This window comes from Piliocolobus tephrosceles, chromosome 17 (assembly GCF_002776525.5).
Source record: "Piliocolobus tephrosceles isolate RC106 chromosome 17, ASM277652v3, whole genome shotgun sequence".
NCBI classification, from domain to species: Eukaryota; Metazoa; Chordata; class Mammalia; order Primates; family Cercopithecidae; genus Piliocolobus; species Piliocolobus tephrosceles.
Window position 1 is genome coordinate 27,031,194 of NC_045450.1, and position 19,579 is coordinate 27,050,772.

At 51.8% G+C, this 19,579-nt stretch overlaps 1 protein-coding gene across 27 annotated transcripts; it reads right to left on the reverse strand.

The window, feature by feature from the left end:
• Positions 1 to 3,059: 3,059 nt before the first annotated feature.
• On the reverse strand, positions 3,060 to 18,535 carry ATXN2L (ataxin 2 like). Of its 27 annotated transcripts, none has more exons than XM_023192986.2 (24): positions 17,983 to 18,535; positions 16,175 to 16,211; positions 15,900 to 15,956; positions 15,742 to 15,813; positions 15,217 to 15,367; positions 14,623 to 14,747; positions 12,118 to 12,209; positions 10,918 to 11,118; positions 9,520 to 9,695; positions 9,240 to 9,350; positions 7,907 to 8,119; positions 7,739 to 7,810; positions 7,416 to 7,486; positions 6,943 to 7,238; positions 6,789 to 6,858; positions 6,096 to 6,242; positions 5,891 to 5,963; positions 5,613 to 5,800; positions 5,111 to 5,240; positions 4,899 to 5,020; positions 4,539 to 4,748; positions 4,175 to 4,364; positions 3,812 to 3,848; positions 3,060 to 3,546 (listed from the first exon to the last, which is right to left on the reverse strand). In XM_023192986.2, the coding sequence occupies exons 1-23, from the start codon at positions 18,279 to 18,281 to the stop codon at positions 3,817 to 3,819; spliced, it is 3,135 nt and encodes a 1,044-aa protein (XP_023048754.1). In that variant the 5' UTR covers positions 18,282 to 18,535; the 3' UTR covers positions 3,060 to 3,546; positions 3,812 to 3,816. The 27 variants fall into 27 exon arrangements, 26 of the variants coding, with proteins under 26 accessions (XP_023048754.1, XP_023048753.1, XP_023048756.1 ...); XM_023192985.2 differs by having other exon boundaries at positions 3,060 to 3,569; XM_023192988.2 differs by having other exon boundaries at positions 3,807 to 3,848.
• Positions 18,536 to 19,579: the final 1,044 nt, after the last annotated feature.

Sequence of the window (19,579 nt, forward strand, 5' to 3'; positions counted from 1 at the left end):
GGAAAGAAAAAATAAAAAAAGAATAAAGAAAATGACCACTTCTCTAATATGCAGGAAATAAACTATGAGTGGATTTTCAAAACCTTGGGAGTGATGACTGGCAAGGATGCCAACACCAAATAAAGCAAGGCTCGGCAGAGGTTAACAGGTACCCCTATCACAAATGCATCCTGACAAATGAATACACACCCAGGATGGCTAAGATCAGCTCTCAGAAGGGAGGGCTCTTAAGCCCAACTTAAGGGCTGTTTTGAGAAAATGCAAAACCTGATCTTTGACTCCAGAACAGAGGCAAACTAAGGGAAGCCGGTGAGAGCAGAGGAAGAGGGAAGAACTTTGCAAAAAGAACTGTCCAATGACAGGGCAGATTTGTCTTCTCAGTGCTCAAGGCAAGGCTGCCAAGAGCTGCCAAGGGGAATTTCTGGCTGGCTGATGGCTAAGTTCCCTTCCAACTTTTGAGATTTCTGCTCAAAGATGGTAAACATACAGTAGTCTCTGCCCTTATCCCTGGTTTCAGTTATCCACTGTCCACCTGGTCTGATTATTTCCGGAATTTTTTTTTTTTTTTTTTTTTGAGACAGTCTCGCTCTGTCACCCAGGCTGGAGTACAGTGGCACGATCTCGGCCCACTGCAACCTCTGCATCCTGGGTTCTAGTGATTCTCCTGCCTCAGCCTCCAAGTAGCTGGGATTACAGGCACCACCACCATGCCCAGCTAACTTTTTATTTCTAGGAGAGATGGCATCTCACCATGTTGGCCAAGCTGATCTCAAACTCCTGACCTCAAATAACACACCTTCTTCGGCCTCCCCAAAGTATGAGATTATAGGGGAACCACTGCACCCAGCTGGACTTTTTTTTTTTTTTTCTCAGAGTCTCGCTCTGTCACCAGGCTGGAGTGCAGTGGCACGATCTCTGCTCACTGCAGCCTCAAGCCATTCTCCTGCCTCAGCCTCCCGAGTAGCTGGGACGACAGGGACGTGCCACGATGCCCAGCTAATTTTTGTATTTTTAGTAGAGACAGGGTTTCACCATGTTGGCCAGGATGCTCTCGATCTCTTGACCTCATGAACCACCCACCTCAGCCTCCCAAAGTGCTAGGATTACAGGTGTTAGCCACCGCGCCTGGCCTGGAATTTTCTATTTAACAGTTCAGATTTTAAGTTGAGCACCATTCTGAGTAGTATGATGAAATCTTTTGCCATCCTGCTCCATCCATCCTGTCAGGACATTAACCATCCCTTTGCCTGTTAGTCACTTTAGTAGCCATGCTGGTTATCAGACTGATGCAATGATTTGTGTTCAAGTAACCCTTACTCAGTGATGGCCCCGAAGCACAAGAGTATTGTGCCTAATTTAGAAACTAAACCTCATCATAGAAATAGGAAAAAACATAGTATACATAAGGTTTGGTACTATAGGCATCCACTGGGGATCTCAGATCACACCCCCCACAGATACATGTGGAGTGCTGTACAATCTGCAATCCTTCCAGAAAGCATCAAAATGACTACTCAGCTGGGCGTGGTGGCTCACACCTGTAATCCCCAGCACTTTGGGAGGCCGAGGCAGAAGCGCTTGAGCCCAGGAGTTCAAGATCAGCCTGGCCAACATAATGAGACTCCGTCTCTTAAAAAAAAATAATAATAATTGTCATATTTCACAGTAGATACACGTCTCTCCATCTGCACTTCAAACATCCTGAGCCCAGCTGAAGCCTTGCAGCTCCTGCACCACCTCACATCCACCTGCTGAGTGCTCTTGGGACTCCAACTCTGCCCATTTTTAGCATCCAAGTGGCTACCACATAAAATCCTTTTTTATTTTTACCTCTTTAATAACCCCTTTTCTCCTCCCCACCATGCACACCTATTACCAAGTTCCAAATCTGCATACACTGGGATTCTTCCCCAATACTGTAGCCTTCACTCTTCCTGTCCTGGTCTTAGCCAGCTTTCTCTGGCTTTGGTGAGAGCTGAAACACCCCAGTCTACCACCCAGCACCAGCCACTTCCTTAAAATCCTGGAAAGGTGAAATCACCTCCATTTTATAGACAAGGAAACCAAGGTCAGGTCTTCGAAAAAATTCCCAATCTCCTTGAAAAACTACCTCCTCTGGAGCCTGATGTCATTTCCACATCCCATGCTTCAATCTTCTTGTCCCACCCATAATGCCTAATTTCGCTCCTGCTCCCCAGTAAGCCCAGTTCCCAACCAATCCTTTCCCCTCTTCTCCCACTAACAGCTTCACCAGCTTTCATCCACAATGTCAGCTGCGCATTCATCAGGACTTTAATTACCATAAACATTCACCCTTCAACATAAAGAGGTGTAATTCATGAGATACTCCTATTAGAAATGAAACTTTAAATCACACCTTGAGATGAGGCCAAGTTCAAGGTGAGAAAATAGTCACTAGACAGCTGGCTGAGCTATCTACGTAGCAGTTCCAGAGTGAGCCAGGGACAACACCCTCAGGAACTGTGCCACTGCACAGTCCCATCCCGGGAAGGGGACTCCCATCTCACGTGCCATCTGGTCACCCAGAACCTCAGTCATCAACTACATAACTTCACAACATCAAGTCTGGAACCCACCTTCAAATCAATGGCACAAGACCCTGATCTGGCTCCCCATCATCCTAGATTTCAAAAACTGGCCACCATTTTTTGAGTCTTGCTCTGTCACTAGGCTGGAGTGCAATGGAGTGATCTCAGCTCACTGCAACCTCTGCCTCCCGGGTTTAAGTGATTCTACTGCCTCAGCCTCCCAAGAAGCTGGGATTACAGGGATGTCCCACCAAGCCTGGCTAATTTTTGTATTTTTAGTAGAGATGGGGTTTCACCAAGTTGGCCAGGATGGTCTCTATCTCATATTGACTTGTGATCTGCCCGCCTCGGCCTCCAAGTGCTGAGATCACAGGTGTGAGCCACCATGGCCGGCCACTGGACACCATTTTTACATGGAAGTAAAGGAACGGGTGACAATGAGCACCTACCAATGCCACAAAAGACAGCTGTCACCCCACTCTAGTCTCCAAGGAGGAAACTCCAGGCAGATTAAGTTAGTTTAAAATTTTATTTTTTTTATTTATTTTTTAATATTTTTATGTAATAAAAAGTAAAAGTCCTTGTCCAGCCATCCTCGTGGGGCATCTGTCTGTCTCTCACACAGGTCACTCAAGTTAATGGGAAAGAAAGAACAGGGGGCCCAAGTCTGAAGTTATAAATAATAGAAAATAAAAGATCTTCCGTCTCCAGCGGGGAACAGATGAGAGGATGGGAGGGCAAGACTGGGTGGGGACGGGCAGGGGCAGAGCAGGAACCCCCCACCCCTGCTGGACCCTGGCCCTGCCCTCTGTGAGGCCCCTCCCATTCAAGGTGCTTGGCAGGAATTCCCCAGCTCCCCTGGGGGAATGGGGGGATGGGGGGCTGGGAGTGGTCCGAGCTGCTGGGGGAAGAGACATAGATCACTCTTCCCTCCACTCATGGAGGTCTCAGGTCGCGGCCAGGACAATCTTCAGTTCCCCGGGGGGTGGAAGGGGAGCTGCTGGGAGGGATGAGATTGAACTGGTTGGAGGGGAAAGAGAAGAGAGCAGGAGCATTAGAACCCAAGCAGCTGTCCCTTCCTCCAATGCCGTCCAGTGGGGGCGTGGGGGTGTGTCTGGGAAGGAGCGGCCTCCTCAAGGTGTCTCGGGGGCTGTCAGAAGCACAGGTCAATCGCTGTTTCCCAGTAAGCCAGAGCCCTCACTCATGTGCCCAGCTCAGCCCCCCACACCCCAGTCTGGCCCTGTCTGCTGCACTGACCTTACCTCGGCTAAGTCAGGAGACAGTCGGGGTCACTGAGAGCTGGGGAGGCAGTGGGGAGGGGGGCTGCTGGATCACAACTGAGCGAGGACGGAGGGAAGCAAAGGACAGAGCCAGGAGCAAGCCCCTGGCGGCGGCGACTGTGGCTTCTGCCCACCCTACATACTTCACAGACAGGTGCAGGTCGGCGGGCGCCCTGTGGGACAGCCCTGCCTCCAAGACCCCTCACTCCCCACCCAGAACCCGTGCATCCTGCCCCACCTGCAGCCCCTCAGCTCTTCCATGCCAAATTCCCCCAGCTAATGAGAACTCACGAATCCTGTCATCGGCTCCTCCTGGAAATCCAGGCGCCTGGCCAGGCTGCTCACCTTGGGGGTGTCCGATGTAGGGGTAGGGTGAGGGTGTGGAAGCTGAGAGTGCAGGCACCCCACTCTGGGGCACCGCGCCTTGGGGGGGCCCCCCATGACTCTGGGGTGGGTGCAGCAGCATCACCTGGGGCGGGTGGGGAGCCCCAGGGTGAGGGGGCGGGGCTGCTGTGATTCCAGTTTGGACATGGGCCTGTGGAGAACAAAAAAGCAGCAGGGAAGACCACAGAATCCTGAGACAGACTCTGAGAGCCAGAGTTAGGGAGCACTATGGCAAGGGTAGCACCAGGGTCTTGGGAATGGGATGACCCCCATGGCAGATGAGCCCTGGCAAACAAACCCAGAAGTGGGACAGCTGGGCTCTTACCTGGGTAACATGGGCCATGTTGGTGAAGCCGTGGGGCAGCTGCTGGTGGTGGATGGCATACACAGCGGCTGGCTGGGGGAAGCTGCTCTGAGGGGACTGGGCAGAAGGTCCCGGTGGCAGAGAGGGCGGTGTGCCTGTCAGGGCCCCTGGGTGGTACAGATTCTGCTGTGGCTGTCCACTGCCCAGGTGTGGGGCCTGCCCCGCCTGATGCTGTTGGGGAGGGGAAGGTTGAGTGCCACCCAAGCCAGCAACTCACTGGCCCCTGGTCCTCACCACTCAGAAATGACCCCTAGCTCTATCCCACTCTTCCAGCCACCCATTCCTGCACCCCGACCACTCAGCACCCCCCACAGCAGGCACCTGGACAGGACTGGGGGCCGCATGCTGGGACTGCGGCTGGCTTCCAGTAGGCGTGGTAGCCGGCTGCGGCTGGTGGGCATGGAGCTGCGTGGCATGGTGTGGGTATGACTGGTGAACAGTGGCTGCAGCAGGAAGGAGGGAGAACCAGTGCTGAGCACACCAGAGGGGGCTGGCACACAGCCCAGAGCAGAGGGACCAGGCGTAGGACTCACCATAAAGGGCTTGGGGGGTGGGCTGCTCCGCAGAAGGGTACTGAGGGGTAGAGGATGACACGATGGCCTGGGGATGGCTGCCCGACGTCAGCATGCGTGGGTTGCTCTGAAGCATGGGGGCAAACACCGGCTGGCAGGACAGAGAGAGGAGTGGTTGGCACAGCCGCCCGGTGGGAAGGTGTCCTTCTGCCAGTCACTGTGTGCACAGCACCGCTTGGGCCTCCTCACAATCACCCTATTGATTCAACATTCACAACGATCCCACCCAGCAGACACTATTTCCTCTACACTTCACAAACACACATGTCCAATGCCTTGTTACAGGTCCCATCAGAGCCACGGCTCAAGCCCAAGTCTGACAACACCAATCCCACAGCTGGTCAGGCTGGCCAATCCCACCCACAATGCTGCCTGCTGCCCCAGCCAGCTCCCAAGTCTCTGGAGAAGATGGGATCCCTAGCAGAGGCCCTGGATCCTCACTGCCCTCCTGGGCTGCAGTCACCTGTGAGGGGTAGTGGGCCATGGGCTGCATCATGGCAGGCTGGCCTGGGAACTGCTGAGGGTTGTAGGGGATGTAGGAAGAATAGGGCGTGGCAGCCACCAGAGGTGGGCCAGCAGCCGCGGCGGCCTGCATCATTGGCGGGGCTGAAGCTGGCTGGTGTTGGTCTGAGCGCTGCGGGGGCAGGGAGCCTGGAGGAGGAGGAAGAGAGCAGAGATCAAGCTCCACCTGCCAGTAGGCCCTTGGCAGCCTCACCGCCTGCCCCTCCTAGACCTGCTCACCTTTTGCTCCCCGGTACTTGCCCTGTTGCCCAGGCACTGAATTGGATACAGGATATGGATACATCTGAGGTGCCTGGGGATGAGGACACAGATGAGGCTGAATGACTCGCTCACGAGTGCCCAGAATAGGCCTGACCTGGTCCCTCAATCAGCCCAACCAAATCCCACCCCAATAACCCTGGGCCCAGCCAGTCTCTCTGCATACCTGCACAGCTGGTCCCATGTGGATCTGAGGTATGTAGGAGATGTACTGGGGGCTGTATAGCCCACTCTGGCCTGCTGTCAGCACCGGGATGGAGGGAGTTGAATGAGTCCGGGGCCCCGGAGAAGTTGGGGTACTGGTGGATTTATTCTGCAAAAACCAAGGGAGGACAATTTTATTTTGTATCTTTCCCTCTACTCCTGGCCGTGCCTAGAGTAGTAACAGCTAACATTCATGAAATGCTGGGTACCAAACACATTCTGCACTTATCTTGATAAAGCCTTGCATTAAACCCTATGAGGAGATGATCATTCTCAAGTTACAGGTGAGACACAGAATGTAAATGAAGTCCAAGATCACAAACCTTCCAAATACAGGGGCTCAAGCCAAGTTAGCTGGCCTCTGTTCATGACTAACCCACTCCAGTACTCCCTCAGTCAAATGCCAAGAACAAAAGAAAAGCCCATTAACCCCTCATCAGACTCACTGGGATCCCTGATCACCCAACCCTGGAGACCTGAGTCCACTTTCCCCAAGCCAGCCCCAAAGTTGCCATCCTTACATTTTTATGACATCTCCTCACATTGCCTGCCAGGCAAGTGGTCCTGGAAGTGAAGTGCTCCCCCTATTCATCTATAAGCACTGCCCAAGTCTCCCCACAGAAACCAAAGTCCACTTTCTCCCGTCCCAGCTCACCACAGACAGCAGAGGCTTTGTAGGATTGAACTCCTTAGCATTAGGGTTCAACGTTGATTTCTTTACTTGTCTGTGAGAGAAAATACAGTAAATCTTCACAGCTTGCTCCAATCTCTCCTGCCACCCTCCCAGAGCCCCACTCCACTCCACTTACTCAGCAACAGGGCCCTCATCCTTGTCTTCTCCCTTGATGAGGCCCACTGGGGGGCTGCCAGTTTGGCTTGGGCAAGGTGGTGGGGGCTGCTCTGGCCCCTCAGTGCTTCCTGCTGGTGCCAGGGGTGGTTTGTCCTCCTTATCCGATACGGACTCTGTCTTGGAGGAGACGGGAGACCCCATGGGCTCTGAAGTCAACAGACCATCAACCTCCTTCTCCTTTCCTTTGGGCTCCTCCTTTAAGATCCGGGGAGGAAAAGGATCCAGGCTGTTCTCAGGGGAGCTACTGGGCTGAAGCTGGAAGGGAGAAATACACACAGTCCAGTATGACCCAGACCCTAGGCCCGGCTTTCTTCTTTCATCCTTTCTTGATCTCATCTCTTTGACCCCTACCCAGTCCTTTGCTTCGTCTATGAACCACTCCCAACCCCTTTACCCTGCTAATATACCAGTTCACTTCCACAGTTCTCTCACCTTAAACTGGGCCCCAAACTTTCTCAGTTCTTCCAGTTGGAATCGTTTCTGTTCATTCTGAAGACCAGGGACTATGAGAAAACAATCAAAAAGAAGAAAACACAAAACATTCTTTCTCCAAGGTGGCTACACAGTGCCAACAGAACAAACAAGGAAGCAAAGAAAAAAGAGAAACTCTTGAGAATTACAGAAGTGAAATTACAATCCAAGGGCTGATAGACATTGCCTCTGATTTCCAACAAACTTCCTAACTGAAATACTCTCCCCTAGAAAAAGGAGCATTAACCCTCAGCAGAAAAAAACAAGAACAAAACCACCCTCACCTTTCCCAGCTATCCGAGCCAGCTCCTGGGGCTCCAGAGTTCTCCCAGGTTCCTTGGTAGAGAGTTCTTTTACTGTGCAAGGAGAGAGAAATGCCTAAAGGTCCTTCTGTCCAGAACCACAAATCACACTAAATATGCATTAATGGCACTCAAACACCTAGCTCTTACCATCTGTGGGGGCCAGGGAGATCTTTGGAGAAGCTGGGGAAATGGAGCCCACTCCAGGATCTGAGACTGATGAGGTCACAGGGATGGAGGCTGAAGAGGTTGGCACTGCTGAACCGATGGGAGGCTCAGGACAGGAAGCTGAGATTGGGGCAGGGGCAGCAGACTTGGGAGAACGCGGGGGATATATCCGGCCCACTGGAAGAAAAGGGGGAGCTGTAGGATGGTTACTGCTAGTCAACAGCAGCGAATACAAGGGCCTTACTCAAAACAGCAAGAAAGTTTACACACTATACAACCAGAGTCACCAACTTAAATGTCTAGAAGGTCAAGGCAGGTAACACAACCAGGTAAATGGCCTCATGGGCATCATCGGTGACTGGAATGCTTAAAGGGGTGGCTGGGATTCTGTCCCAGTCAACTTGAGCTATGCAGCAAGGCAAGCTCAGTTGGTAGAACTTCCTGTAATTCAAAAGAAACTAAGTATTTCCTATGGCTTCTATTGTTTTATTTATATAGAGAGAGGGTATCGCTCTGTTCCCCAGACTGGAGTGCAATGGTGTGATGCCATCTCACTGCAACCTCAGCCTCCTGGGCTCAAGCGATTCCCCCCACCTCAGCCTCTCAAGTAGCTAGGAGCACAGGTGCATGCCATCATGCCTAGCTAATCAATCTTTTCATTTTTTGCAGAGAGGTTTTGCCATGTTGCCCAGGCTGGTCTTGAACTCCTGGGCTCAAGCAATCTGCCTGCCTCAGACTATTTTAAAAATTAGCAACTGGCAGGATGCGGTGGCTCATGCCTGTAATCCCAGCACTCTGGGAGGTGTGGTGGGCGGATATCGAGGTCAGGAGTTCGAGATCAGCCTGGCCAACATAGTAAAACCCCGCTTCTACTAAATATATAAAAAATTTAGCCAGACGTGGTGGCGGGCGCCTGTAATCCCAGCTACTTGGGAGGCTGAGGCAGCAGAATCACTTGAATCCGGGAGGTGGAGGTTGCGGTGAGCCAAGATGGCGCTACTGCACTCCAGCCCAGGTGACAGTGCGAGACTCCGTCTCAAAAAACAAATAAACCAAAAAAAACCCCAGAAAAGTTAGCAACTGATTCAAATCTAAACAAAGGATGTCTGCCAAGCAGACACAACTCATGAATTGCCAGGTTGAGATTTCTGCACTAGGGAAATTAAAGAACTATTTCCCAATATGACTAAATCCCAAACGCCCAAAATAGCTATCTTAAAATTATCTCCCATTCCAGCATTGTAACAACTGAACATATTTACATCTCTTTACAAATTTCCATCCATTTCTTCATCCAACACTACTAAAGCTTTACCTGCAGGAGGAGGTGGAACAGAAGTTTCTCCAGAAGGCCTATTACTGGGTGAAGACAGAGTCTTGGCACCTCTCAGAGGCCGCTGTGCCTTTGGGGACATGCGGGAAGGGCCTGTTTGTTTTTTTTTTTAAGATGAAGAAAACGTCAGAGGAGGCAGACGACCTATTATATTCCCACCGATGCAGCGTCATTCCAACTCCCCCAAACCCCTCCAGTTACCCTCCTACCTCCTCGGCATCCCCTTCCCTGCCCTGTCCCTCAAAGTCACCTCGTAACTCACCTCCATTGATACCACGGGTCTCAGAACCTGGGCCAGGGCTGCTATTGTCCAGATGGTGAGGGCCACGAGGTGGCAAAGAGCTAAGGCCAGGACGACCGCCCCGAGAGCTGCTGCATCGAACTCCTCCCCGGGGACCTTCCCGGACTCGCTGAGGCAGAGGGATATACTTCCCCTCCCTGAGGAAAGAGTTCAAATAAGGCCAGGTAGTCACGAAACCCACGTTTTAGAAAGATGAAGCCGGCTGGGCGCGGTGGCTCAAGCCTGTAATCCCAGCACTTTGGGAGGCCGAGACGGGCGGATCACGAGGTCAGGAGATGGAGACCAGCCTGGCTAACCCGGTGAAACCACGTCTCTACTAAAAAATACAAAAAACTAGCCGGGCGAGGTGGCGGGCACCTGTAATCCCAGCTACTCGGGAGGCTGAGGCAGGAGAATGGTGTAAAAACCCGGGAGGCGGAGCTTGCAGTGAGCTGAGATCCCACCACTGCACTCCAGCCTGAGCGACAGAGCAAGACTCCATCTCAAAAAAAAAAAAAAAAAGAAAAGAAAGATGAAGCCATTTCTTCTTCTAAAGTCTCTCCCTTCTGCCCCCAAACACACATACACTGCCTGGCTCCAGCACTACTCCACTTGAAGATCTGCCCCAGTTTAATGTTCTATGGCTACAGACTTATGACCTTATGTGACATCAACTCTGAGCCAACCAACCTGACCAATGCTCCACAATTCTACAACTCCTGACCTATGACAAAGTTAGGATCACACCATAGTTCCAGGGACAGTTTTTTTTTTTTTTTTTTGAGACAGAGTCTCGCTCTATCCCCCTAGCTGAAGTGCAGTGGCGTGATCTCAGCTCACTGCAAGCTCTGCCTCCCGGGTTCCCGCCATTCTCCTGCCTCAGCCTCCCAAGTAGCTGGGACTACAGGCGCCTGCCACCGCGCCCGGCTAATTTTTTGTATTTTTAGTAGAGACGGGGTTTCACCGTGGTCTCAATCTCCTGACCTTGTGATCTGCCCGCTTCGGCCTCCCAAAGTGCTGGGATTATAGGCATGAGCCACCGTGCCCAGCCCCAGGGACAGTTTTTATAAGACACAAGTAATGTAGTTACATTTCACTTTTATAAGAAGAAATAGCACATATATAAAAATGAATACAAAGAAAAAGGGAACGTAAATCAAAATTTTGCAGTTTTGTTTTAAATCTACAAGCTTCAGCTTTGTTACTCAGCTTTGTTACTTCGGGCAAATTACATAATCTCACTTTACTTCAACCTCCTAAACCTGTGTATGACATTTCCCATGGTCGCAAGACTTAAACCACAGCACCCATCAACTCTGGGCCCGGGTCCCAGGACATTCCCGGAAGCCCCAAATAGTCCTGGCTGTTCACGACAGTCACCTGGATGCCAAGCTGGGGCTCTCTCGCCCCGAGCCCTGCCGCTGGACCGCACTGTGCTTCTCCTCTTCAGTGCGCCCATCATCGTTCTCCATGGCGATCCGCAGGCGGTACTGGGGGCTTGATTCAATCTCTCGAGCCAACTGGGCTGCACGCAGCTCTCGCTGACGAAATTCTTCTGAGTTGTCCTTTTCTAAGGGCACCCTGAGACAGCACCCACAGACCACCACCATCCCAGTGCCAGGGGACAAAAGAGGAAAAAAAGAAAAACATTTCAACAAGTCCAATCACCAGTTCAGGCACGTAAGTATTTAATTCTTTTTTTTTTTTTTTTTTTTTTTTACAACTGTCTCGCTCTGTCGCCCAGGCTGGAGTGCAGTGGCACGATCTCGGCTCACTACAAGCTCTGCCTCCTGGGTTCACACCATTCTCTTGCCTCAGCCTCCCGAGCCTGCTGGGACTACAGGCGCCCGCCACCACGCCCAGCTACTTTTTTTGTATTTTTAGTAGAGACGGGTTTTCACCATGTTAGCCAGGATGGTCTCGATCTCCTGACCTCGTGATTCGCCCACCTTAGCCTCCCAAAGTGCTGGGATTACAGGCATGAGCCACCATGCTCGGCCAGTATTTAATCCTTTCAACTCAACATCTGGGTAACGGGCACCGACTGCGTCCCAGGTAGAGCACCAAGGCTTATCTGGGAATGTCAGGAGCACTTATGTGCTTAAAACTTTTGAGGGAGGCTGGGTGTGGTGGCTCACGCCTGTAATCCCAGCACTTTGGGGGGCCGAGGTGGGCGGATCATGAGGTAAGGAGATCAAGCCCATCCTGGCTAACACAGTGAAACCCCGTCTCTACTACAAATACAAAAAAATTAGCCAGGCATGGTGGCGGGCACCTGTAGTCCCAGCTACTCGGGAGGCTGAGGCAGGAGAATGGCGTGAACCCGGGAGGTGGAGCTTGCACTGAGCCGAGACTGTGCCACTGCACTTCAGCCTGGGTGATACAGCAAGACTCCATCTCAAAAACAAAACAAAACAAAACCTTTGAGGGAATAGTTCCACAAGGCAGAGTAGGAGCAGGGGTAGTGACCCTGGACACCCAGAGAAAAAGGAGCAAAAACTATGTTCTACCTGGAAAACTGTCTTCACTTAGTGACCCCATATCACCAACACATCACCTGGAGAGCACCAAGACACTCACGTATAAGAAGAAAGACTGCTATCATAGGTAGTCTTCACACCGTAGTTCTCCTCATTAAACTTGAACATTTCATTGGGGTCCCATCCATTGGACTGCGGAAGGAGAAAGCAGGTTTTAAAATCCAGCAAGAAAAGCAACATTGACAAGTCACTTCCCTTCCATCAGATTAAAAACTCCAAGATGTGACCAAATTGGCTGGGCACAGTGGCTGAAACCTGTAATCCCAGTAGTCTGGGAAGCTGACGCAGGACGATCTCCCGAGGCCAGGAGTTTAAGGCCAGCCTGGGCAACAAAGCAAAAGCCCATCTCTACAAAAAAATAATGAAACAGGTGGGTGTGGTGGTGCATGCCTGGGGTCCTAGTTACTCACTACTCAGGAGACTGAGAGGGGATCACTTGAGCCCAGGAGTTTGAGGTTGCAGTGAACTATTATGGCACCACTGTACTCAGGTCTGGGTGACTGGCTGGGCGTGGTGGCTCATGCTTGTAACCCCAGCACTTTGGGAGGTGGGTGGATCACCTGAGGTCAGGAGTTTGAGATCAACCTGACCAATATGGTGAAATCCCATCTCTACTAAAAATAAAAAATTAGCCATCCGTGGTGGCGCATGCCTGCAGTCCGGGCTGAGGCAGGAGAATTGCTTGAACCTGGGAGGCAGAGGTTGCAGTGAGCTGAGATCGAGCCACTGCACTCCAGCCTCCAGCCTGGTTGACAGAGCAAGACCCTGTCTCAAACAAAAAACAAAACAAAACAAAACAAAAAACAAAAACCCAGGCAACAGAGCAAGATTTTGTCTCAAAAATAAATAAGTGAACAAGAGTAAAAAAAATAAGGATGTGGCTGGCAAAAGTAATCGACTAATAATTGTAATTGCTAACTGCAATTTTTTTTTTTTTTTTTTTTTGCGACAGAGTTTCATTCTTGTTGCCCAGGCTGGAGTGCAATGGCACCATCTTGGCTCACCGCAACCTCCATCTCCTGGGTTCAAGCGATTCTCCTGCCTCAACCTCGCCAGTAGCTAGGATTACGGCATGTGCTACCACGCCCAGCTAATTTTGTATTTTTAGTAGAGATGGGATTTCTCCATATTGGTCAGGTTGGTCTCAAACTCCCAACCTCAGGTGATCCGCCTGCCTTGGCCTCCCAAAGTGCTGGGATTACTGGTGTGAGCCACTGATCCCGACCTGCAACTGTTAATAATTACTAACAATTGCAGCAGAAATTAGCAATAACTAGTAAACCTGAAAAATCATAAGATCTAACAAATCTATTTCCAAGACATCCCAGAAAAATTCTGGCACATGTGCATAGGGAATACAAGTTCTCAAAATCCAGCAAGGTACTATTTTTAGTAACAAAATAATGGCAACAAAATGCAGATGAGTAAGGAAAAGGACAAACACAATTTGCTGTGTACACATATGTGTGTGACTATAAAGAAAACATTACGCAACAATAAAAGCAAAGAACTAAATCTATGTATCACCACGAGAAGTTCGAAAAGGCAAAAAAAGCGAATTCTTGTACAAACCAAACATAACAAAGCAATAATGTATTCATTCACAAGACATTTGTTTCTCAACAGACATTCTCGCTATGATGCCCAGGCTGGAGCACAGTGGCCATTCACAAGTTCAATTGTAGTGCACCAAAGCCTGAAATGATTCTCCTACCTCAGCCTGAGTGGCTAGGACTACAGGTGTGGGACCACCATGCTCAGCTCTATTCATGAGTGGTTTTTATTTTTATTTTTTGAGATAGCCTCACTCTGTCATTCAGACTGGAGTCCAGTGGCACAATCTCAGCTCACTGCAGCCTCAAACTCCTGGGCTCAAGTGATCCTCCTGCCTTGGCCTCCTAAGTAGCTGGGACTACAGGAATGAGCCACTGTGCTCAGCCTCATGAGAGATTTTAAATGTCTCAGAGTAGCTGATTTTGGGAAGAGAAATGGGTCTACACAGTAATCTATACTTTTTGTTATGTTGAAAAATAATGTGATGCAAATGCTAGGAATGGTTAATTATAGATAGTAAGAAAATAAGTTGATGTTTTGGTTTTTTTTTTTTTGACAGGGTTCAGTCAGGCTGGAGTGCAGTGGTATGATCACAGCTCACTATAGCCTCGACCTCCCTGGGCTCAAGTGATCCTCCCACCTCAGCCTCCCAAGTAGCTGGGATTACAGGTACATGCCACCAAACCTTGATAGCTTTTATATATCTTGTTGCGACAGGGTTTTGCCATGTTGCCTGTGCTGGTCTCGAACTCCTTGACTCAAGTGACCCACCGGCCTTGACCTACCAAAGTGCTGGGATTACAAGCATAAGCCACTGCACCCAAGTGAGAACAGGTATTTTTACTTTGCTATTTTCTATATCTTTCTATTTGTTATCTGACCACCATCAACGGGCAACAGTAAATATTTCCCTCCCCCCTCAAATGAACCTCACTGTTGACAACCCATTCTGTCTGTCAAGCTCCCAGGTTCTCAGGGAAGGAGGCTATACCATGTCGGACTCAAGGTCGTAGTCGTCGCTGTTGCTGTCACCCCCCTCCCAGCGCTGAAGCACCTTCTCTTTGTGTTCCCCATTCACTTTCGAGTTCATGGCAATGGCTGAATCGGTGAACTTGTCTGTGGGGGCAGAGGTGAAGATCAGCAGTCAGGCCCTATTTCACAGACTTCTTTCCAATAACCCCCAACCCCACTCCCCGTAAGTAGTAGTTCAGGAACAAAAAGTTTGAGAAGCCCAGAGTACGTGTGCCTGTGTGTCAGCACGGCCAGGGGGTGGGGAGACAACAGAAGAAGAGTATAAGAAGTCTATCAAGATTATGATTCCAAAGAAAAAAGAAATTAAAAACCAACAAAGAAAATATGAAGAACTACAACACAGGCTGGAATTCATTCCATTATATATTAGACATCCAGACATATTTTTAAGAAGAAAAATCCACCCACCTTGCTCAGAAAAAGTAAGAAAAGGCATTAAGGCAAAAAAAAAAAAAAAGAAACCAAACACATCACCTTGTTCCACCTGCACACAAACTGCCCTCTGTCCTCTATGCACACAGAGTAGGTCTGAGGTAAGAGCCTAGGACAATACCTTTAGTAGCGTAGTTGAAGTCAACATTTCGGAAGTGCACGAGCATGACATCACTTGGCTTAAACACCATGGTGTCCACAATGTCCTCCCGGCGAGGGCCACCTGCTGGCTCAGATGCTTTCCGGTGCACAGCATCCACTGCTAGTTCAAACTACAAACACCCCATTCCCCACACCCACGGGTCAGTTTCAAGAAATGTGAAGGCAAAAATAGGACTGGATTTCTCTTACCCTTCCTGAACTTTTCACAACACTACATCCTCAATACGCTTGGAACCAAGTGCACTGTTTTCTCAACATCAGCCACAGGACTTAGCAAAAGTCTCACAAAAATTTAAACTGAAATACTTTAACGTAAAAGTACCCAGCCCTCAAATGTGTCTTTTTTCCCTGCAGCACTATTCAGCACAGGCTCACAGAAACAACTAAAGGCATACTCTGACATCACCCAGTTGACGCCTTTAATCAGTCTATTTCACTCTCCTACTCTGCAACTCCAAAAATAATCAAATTTGAGTACACTGACCTTTGAGCTTAGCGTCTTGAAGATACCCTCATAGGTGGTACCATTTTTCACCTTTACATCACAAGTGGAGCCCTGGCAGAGTGGGAAAAAGAAGAATGTCTCCAGAAAGTAGATGCATTATGTTCCTTAAACAACCCAGGGTTTAAGTACCAACTTACCACAACAGCTGTAAGGAAATGCAGCATTCTGGAATTGTTGTAGACGCCTTCAAACACCTGTCAGTTAACATAGGAGAAAAAATTAAAGGAGTAATCAGTCAACACCTCACTGTCTTTTCTAAATGCCCGCACTCTATTCACTCTGCTTTGTGTGTGCTGGGCCCACAGCCCTCCTGAGTACATCAGACTCTATCGAGACCTAATGTGCTCTGTATTTCCACATTATGCATCTTTTAGGTCCATGCAGCTTAAAAAGGGTGGGAGAAGACACTCACAGGTGACTGTGGGGGTCCCTTTCCTGTGCTCTGTCCCCTACAAGAGAAGAAAACAAGAAATTAATTATGTCTGTTCAAGCCCTCTTAGACCACTATGAAATTGATGTTAAATTCTAGAAGTATATACCACCTGATGCTGATTTAGACTACAAAATCGTTAGTAAGATTTTTCTTTTCTATTTTATTTTATTTTTTTTTGAGACAGGGTCTCCGTCTGTTACCCAGGCTGGGGTGCAGTGGCACCATCTCAGCTCACTGCAGCCTCAACTTCCCAGGCTCAAGTGATCTTCCTGTCTCAGCCTCTCGAGTGGCTGGGTGCATACCAGCACTCCTGGTTTTTTTTTTTTTTTTAATTTTTAGTAGAGATGCGATTTCCTATCTGTGTTGCCCAGGCTGGTCTCCATCTCCTGGGCTCAAGGGATCTTCCCACCTTTGCCTCCTAAAGTGCTGGCATTACAGGCGTGAGCCACTGTGCCCGGCCAATAAATAAGATTTTTCAAATTCTCACCTTGTAGAGGAAGAAAGAAATAGACGTTAAAAAGCCAGCAAACACATTTCCTCCAAATGCCAGCAAAAAAGATCTCAGTCAACAATGGTTGTCAATTGCTCTAAGAACCAACGAGAGAGAGGCTAGAGCTGCAGGCTACCAACACATCAATGCTACAGTATTAACCAAAAACCCACGCCAGCTGTGTGGGCAAAAGCTCCAGGAGTGCAGCTTCGGAACTACCTAGCTCAGGCATATTACCTCCCAAACAGAAAAGACAATCATTTTCAGCAGCCTGACGCCTCAAACTGTGGGAGGAGGGGTATCCCCTCCACACCCCATCCCCTCGACCTCATGACTCATTCAACCCGTTACCCACTCTGCGGGGGTCACCAATCGCCAGGTAACCCTGCTTGTCGCTGGCTGATGTAACCGGCGGTTGAGGAGGGCGAAGAGGGGGCCGCTGGCGGGGCTGGGGGACAGCGCAGCCGCAAAAACCATCCACCGGGAGGCCTCGCCCGCTCTGCGCCTGCGCACTAAAGCCCACGGGCCTTTTCGAACCCCCACCTCCCGCGATCAGAGCCCACTGCGCCCGCGTGTGCCGCCACTATTAATTCCATTAACACACACCCGCGCACAGGAAAAACTGAGCAGGGCCTCCACTACTCATGCACCGCCACCAGACGAGCCCTTCCACGAACCAGCCGCTGCCCTAGGTGTTCCCGCGGCGCGCGAATGCCCGGGTCATGAGACCGAGCATCCACGCGCACGTACGGGAAGGGGGCGCGCGCGCCAGAGGTTCCCGGGCCGCAGTCCTCCCAGTCATCCCTCCTTCCGTCCCCCCGCCCACCTCGCTCCCCTCCTACTGGCCAGACCGGGAAGGGGGAGGCAGCAACCCGCTCCCAAGTCCCTCCCTCCCCATTGGCCAAACTGTGGGCCGCGCGCCCCCCTCCATTGGCTACGGCCGGGGACCCCTTCCCGCAGCAGACTCCCCATTGGCTGAAGCCAGGGACCGCGAGACCCTTCGTGGTAATGGAACCGGGGGCCCCGATCAGCCCCCCCCCCCCCCCCCCCAACTCCCCGATCCGACGGCGCCGGCGGGATGCGCCCCGCCTCCCCTGTAGGCCGGGGCTGCGAGCCCTGACTAGGCCCCGAGAGCCGAGCGCGGCCCCTCAGTGCTCCGGTGGCCGCCGGAGTCCCCCCAGCTTCAGGGGGACTCTCCACCGCCCCTCACGGTGCCGGGTTGGGGTCTGCCCCGCCAGAACCGAGCCGCCGCCTCCAGGTGGCCGAAGGTCCCTCGCCCGGAGCCCACCCTCCTCACCTGGCGCTGCCGATGGCGGCGGCCCCTGGTCTCTCCTGGTGCTGCTGCGGCGGCGGCGGCTGCGGCGCCAAGATGCCTTCGGCTCCCCGGCGGAGCCCGCTCCCGGTAGCGGCCACAGGCCCTAGGCAGGGGGAGGCGGCCGCTGGAGGCCCGGGAGGAGCCGCGGAGGTGGCCAGCGGCCCCGGGAGGCCGCCGTTGGGAGGGCTGGTGCCCCCGGGGGGCCGGCGGGCCACGGCCTGTTGCGTGGGGGGCGGCTGCTGGGGCTGGGAGGGCTGTTGTGGCGGCTGAGGCTTCAACATGATGGCAGCGTCCGGAAGGGGAATTAGAGGGAAGGGAGGGAGAGAGGGGGCCGGGGCTGGGGCCCCGCTGGAGAGCGCGGGAAACGAGGGGGATCGGGCAGCCGGGGCCCGCCGTTGGCGGGCGGGGGGAGCCCCGCGGTGTCGGGGGTGGAGAGAGAAGACCGCGGCGCGAGGAAGCGCCGCGAGGCGGAAGGGGAGGGGGTCTCGCGGGCTGGAAAGCGAGAGGGCGCGAGCCGGACTGGCGCGCGTGCGCGTCGCCGGGGCGCGGAGAGGGAGGAGCGCGCGGGCGGGAGCCCCCGGGGGGAGGGGCGGCAGGAGCGAGCAGTGGCGCGAGGTGCCGCGCACACCGGCGCGGTTAGCTCCCGGCCGGAGAAGGGGAGAGAATCAAGTCGGTGAACCTCGCACCCCTAGCCCTGGGAGTGGGTAAGGAGCGGTGCGGGCGCTCACGCGCGCCAAGGATTTAGGGTCTCAAGGTCTCAAACCGCCTTAGAAGCCGGCGGCCGCTGTCGCTTCACAATGAGCGTGTGAGGCGCTGGGGGAGGAGCCGAAGACGCCAGAGGAAGGGCCGGCCGCTCCGCCCACGCCGGCGCTGCGTCGCGATGCCTCCGCGGGAGTGTGGTGGCACGTCGTGCGTGAGGCTCTTCCGCCACCTGGGGGCCCGTGGGCGGAGCCGTAAGTGCCAAAATATCTCCGGGACTGGACCACCCGAGCGACTGCGCTTTTAGGCAGGTGGTAGGTTTCGCAAGGAGCTACCCCCCCCCCCCCTGTTTAAGTAACAGACTGATGAGCATTAAAGTGATTCGTTTGAGCGTGTTGATCTTTGCAGATGAGTTTACGTCTCGTACTAAATTATTTTAAATTTTTGTGATTTTGACCTAACTTGTTCCTCTATGCCCGAGAATGAATCTTTAAACTGTAGTAACAAAGACTGAAGGCCAAAGTTCCGAGTTCAAAATCCTCCACCCAACCCTGCATTGAAGGCAGCTTCGTTCATTCAAAATGAGTTGGGCGTTGGGGTATTCAGTTAGTTGTTTTGGGCAAAAGGATAAACTGCTTCCTGCTCTCGAGTTCATGCTAGTGGTGGATTCAGAGAATTTGACGAAATCTAGTAGGTGAAGCACAGGGCATTACAAGAGCAAATGGGAGTGACACCTAATCTTAATCCAGTTTTGGGCGACCAGATCAGATAACGGACAAGAGGGCTGGGTGCGGTGGCTCACACCTGTGATCCTAACACTTTGGGAGTCGGAGGCAGAAAGATCGTTTAAGGCCAGGAGTTTGAGACCAGCCTGGGCAAC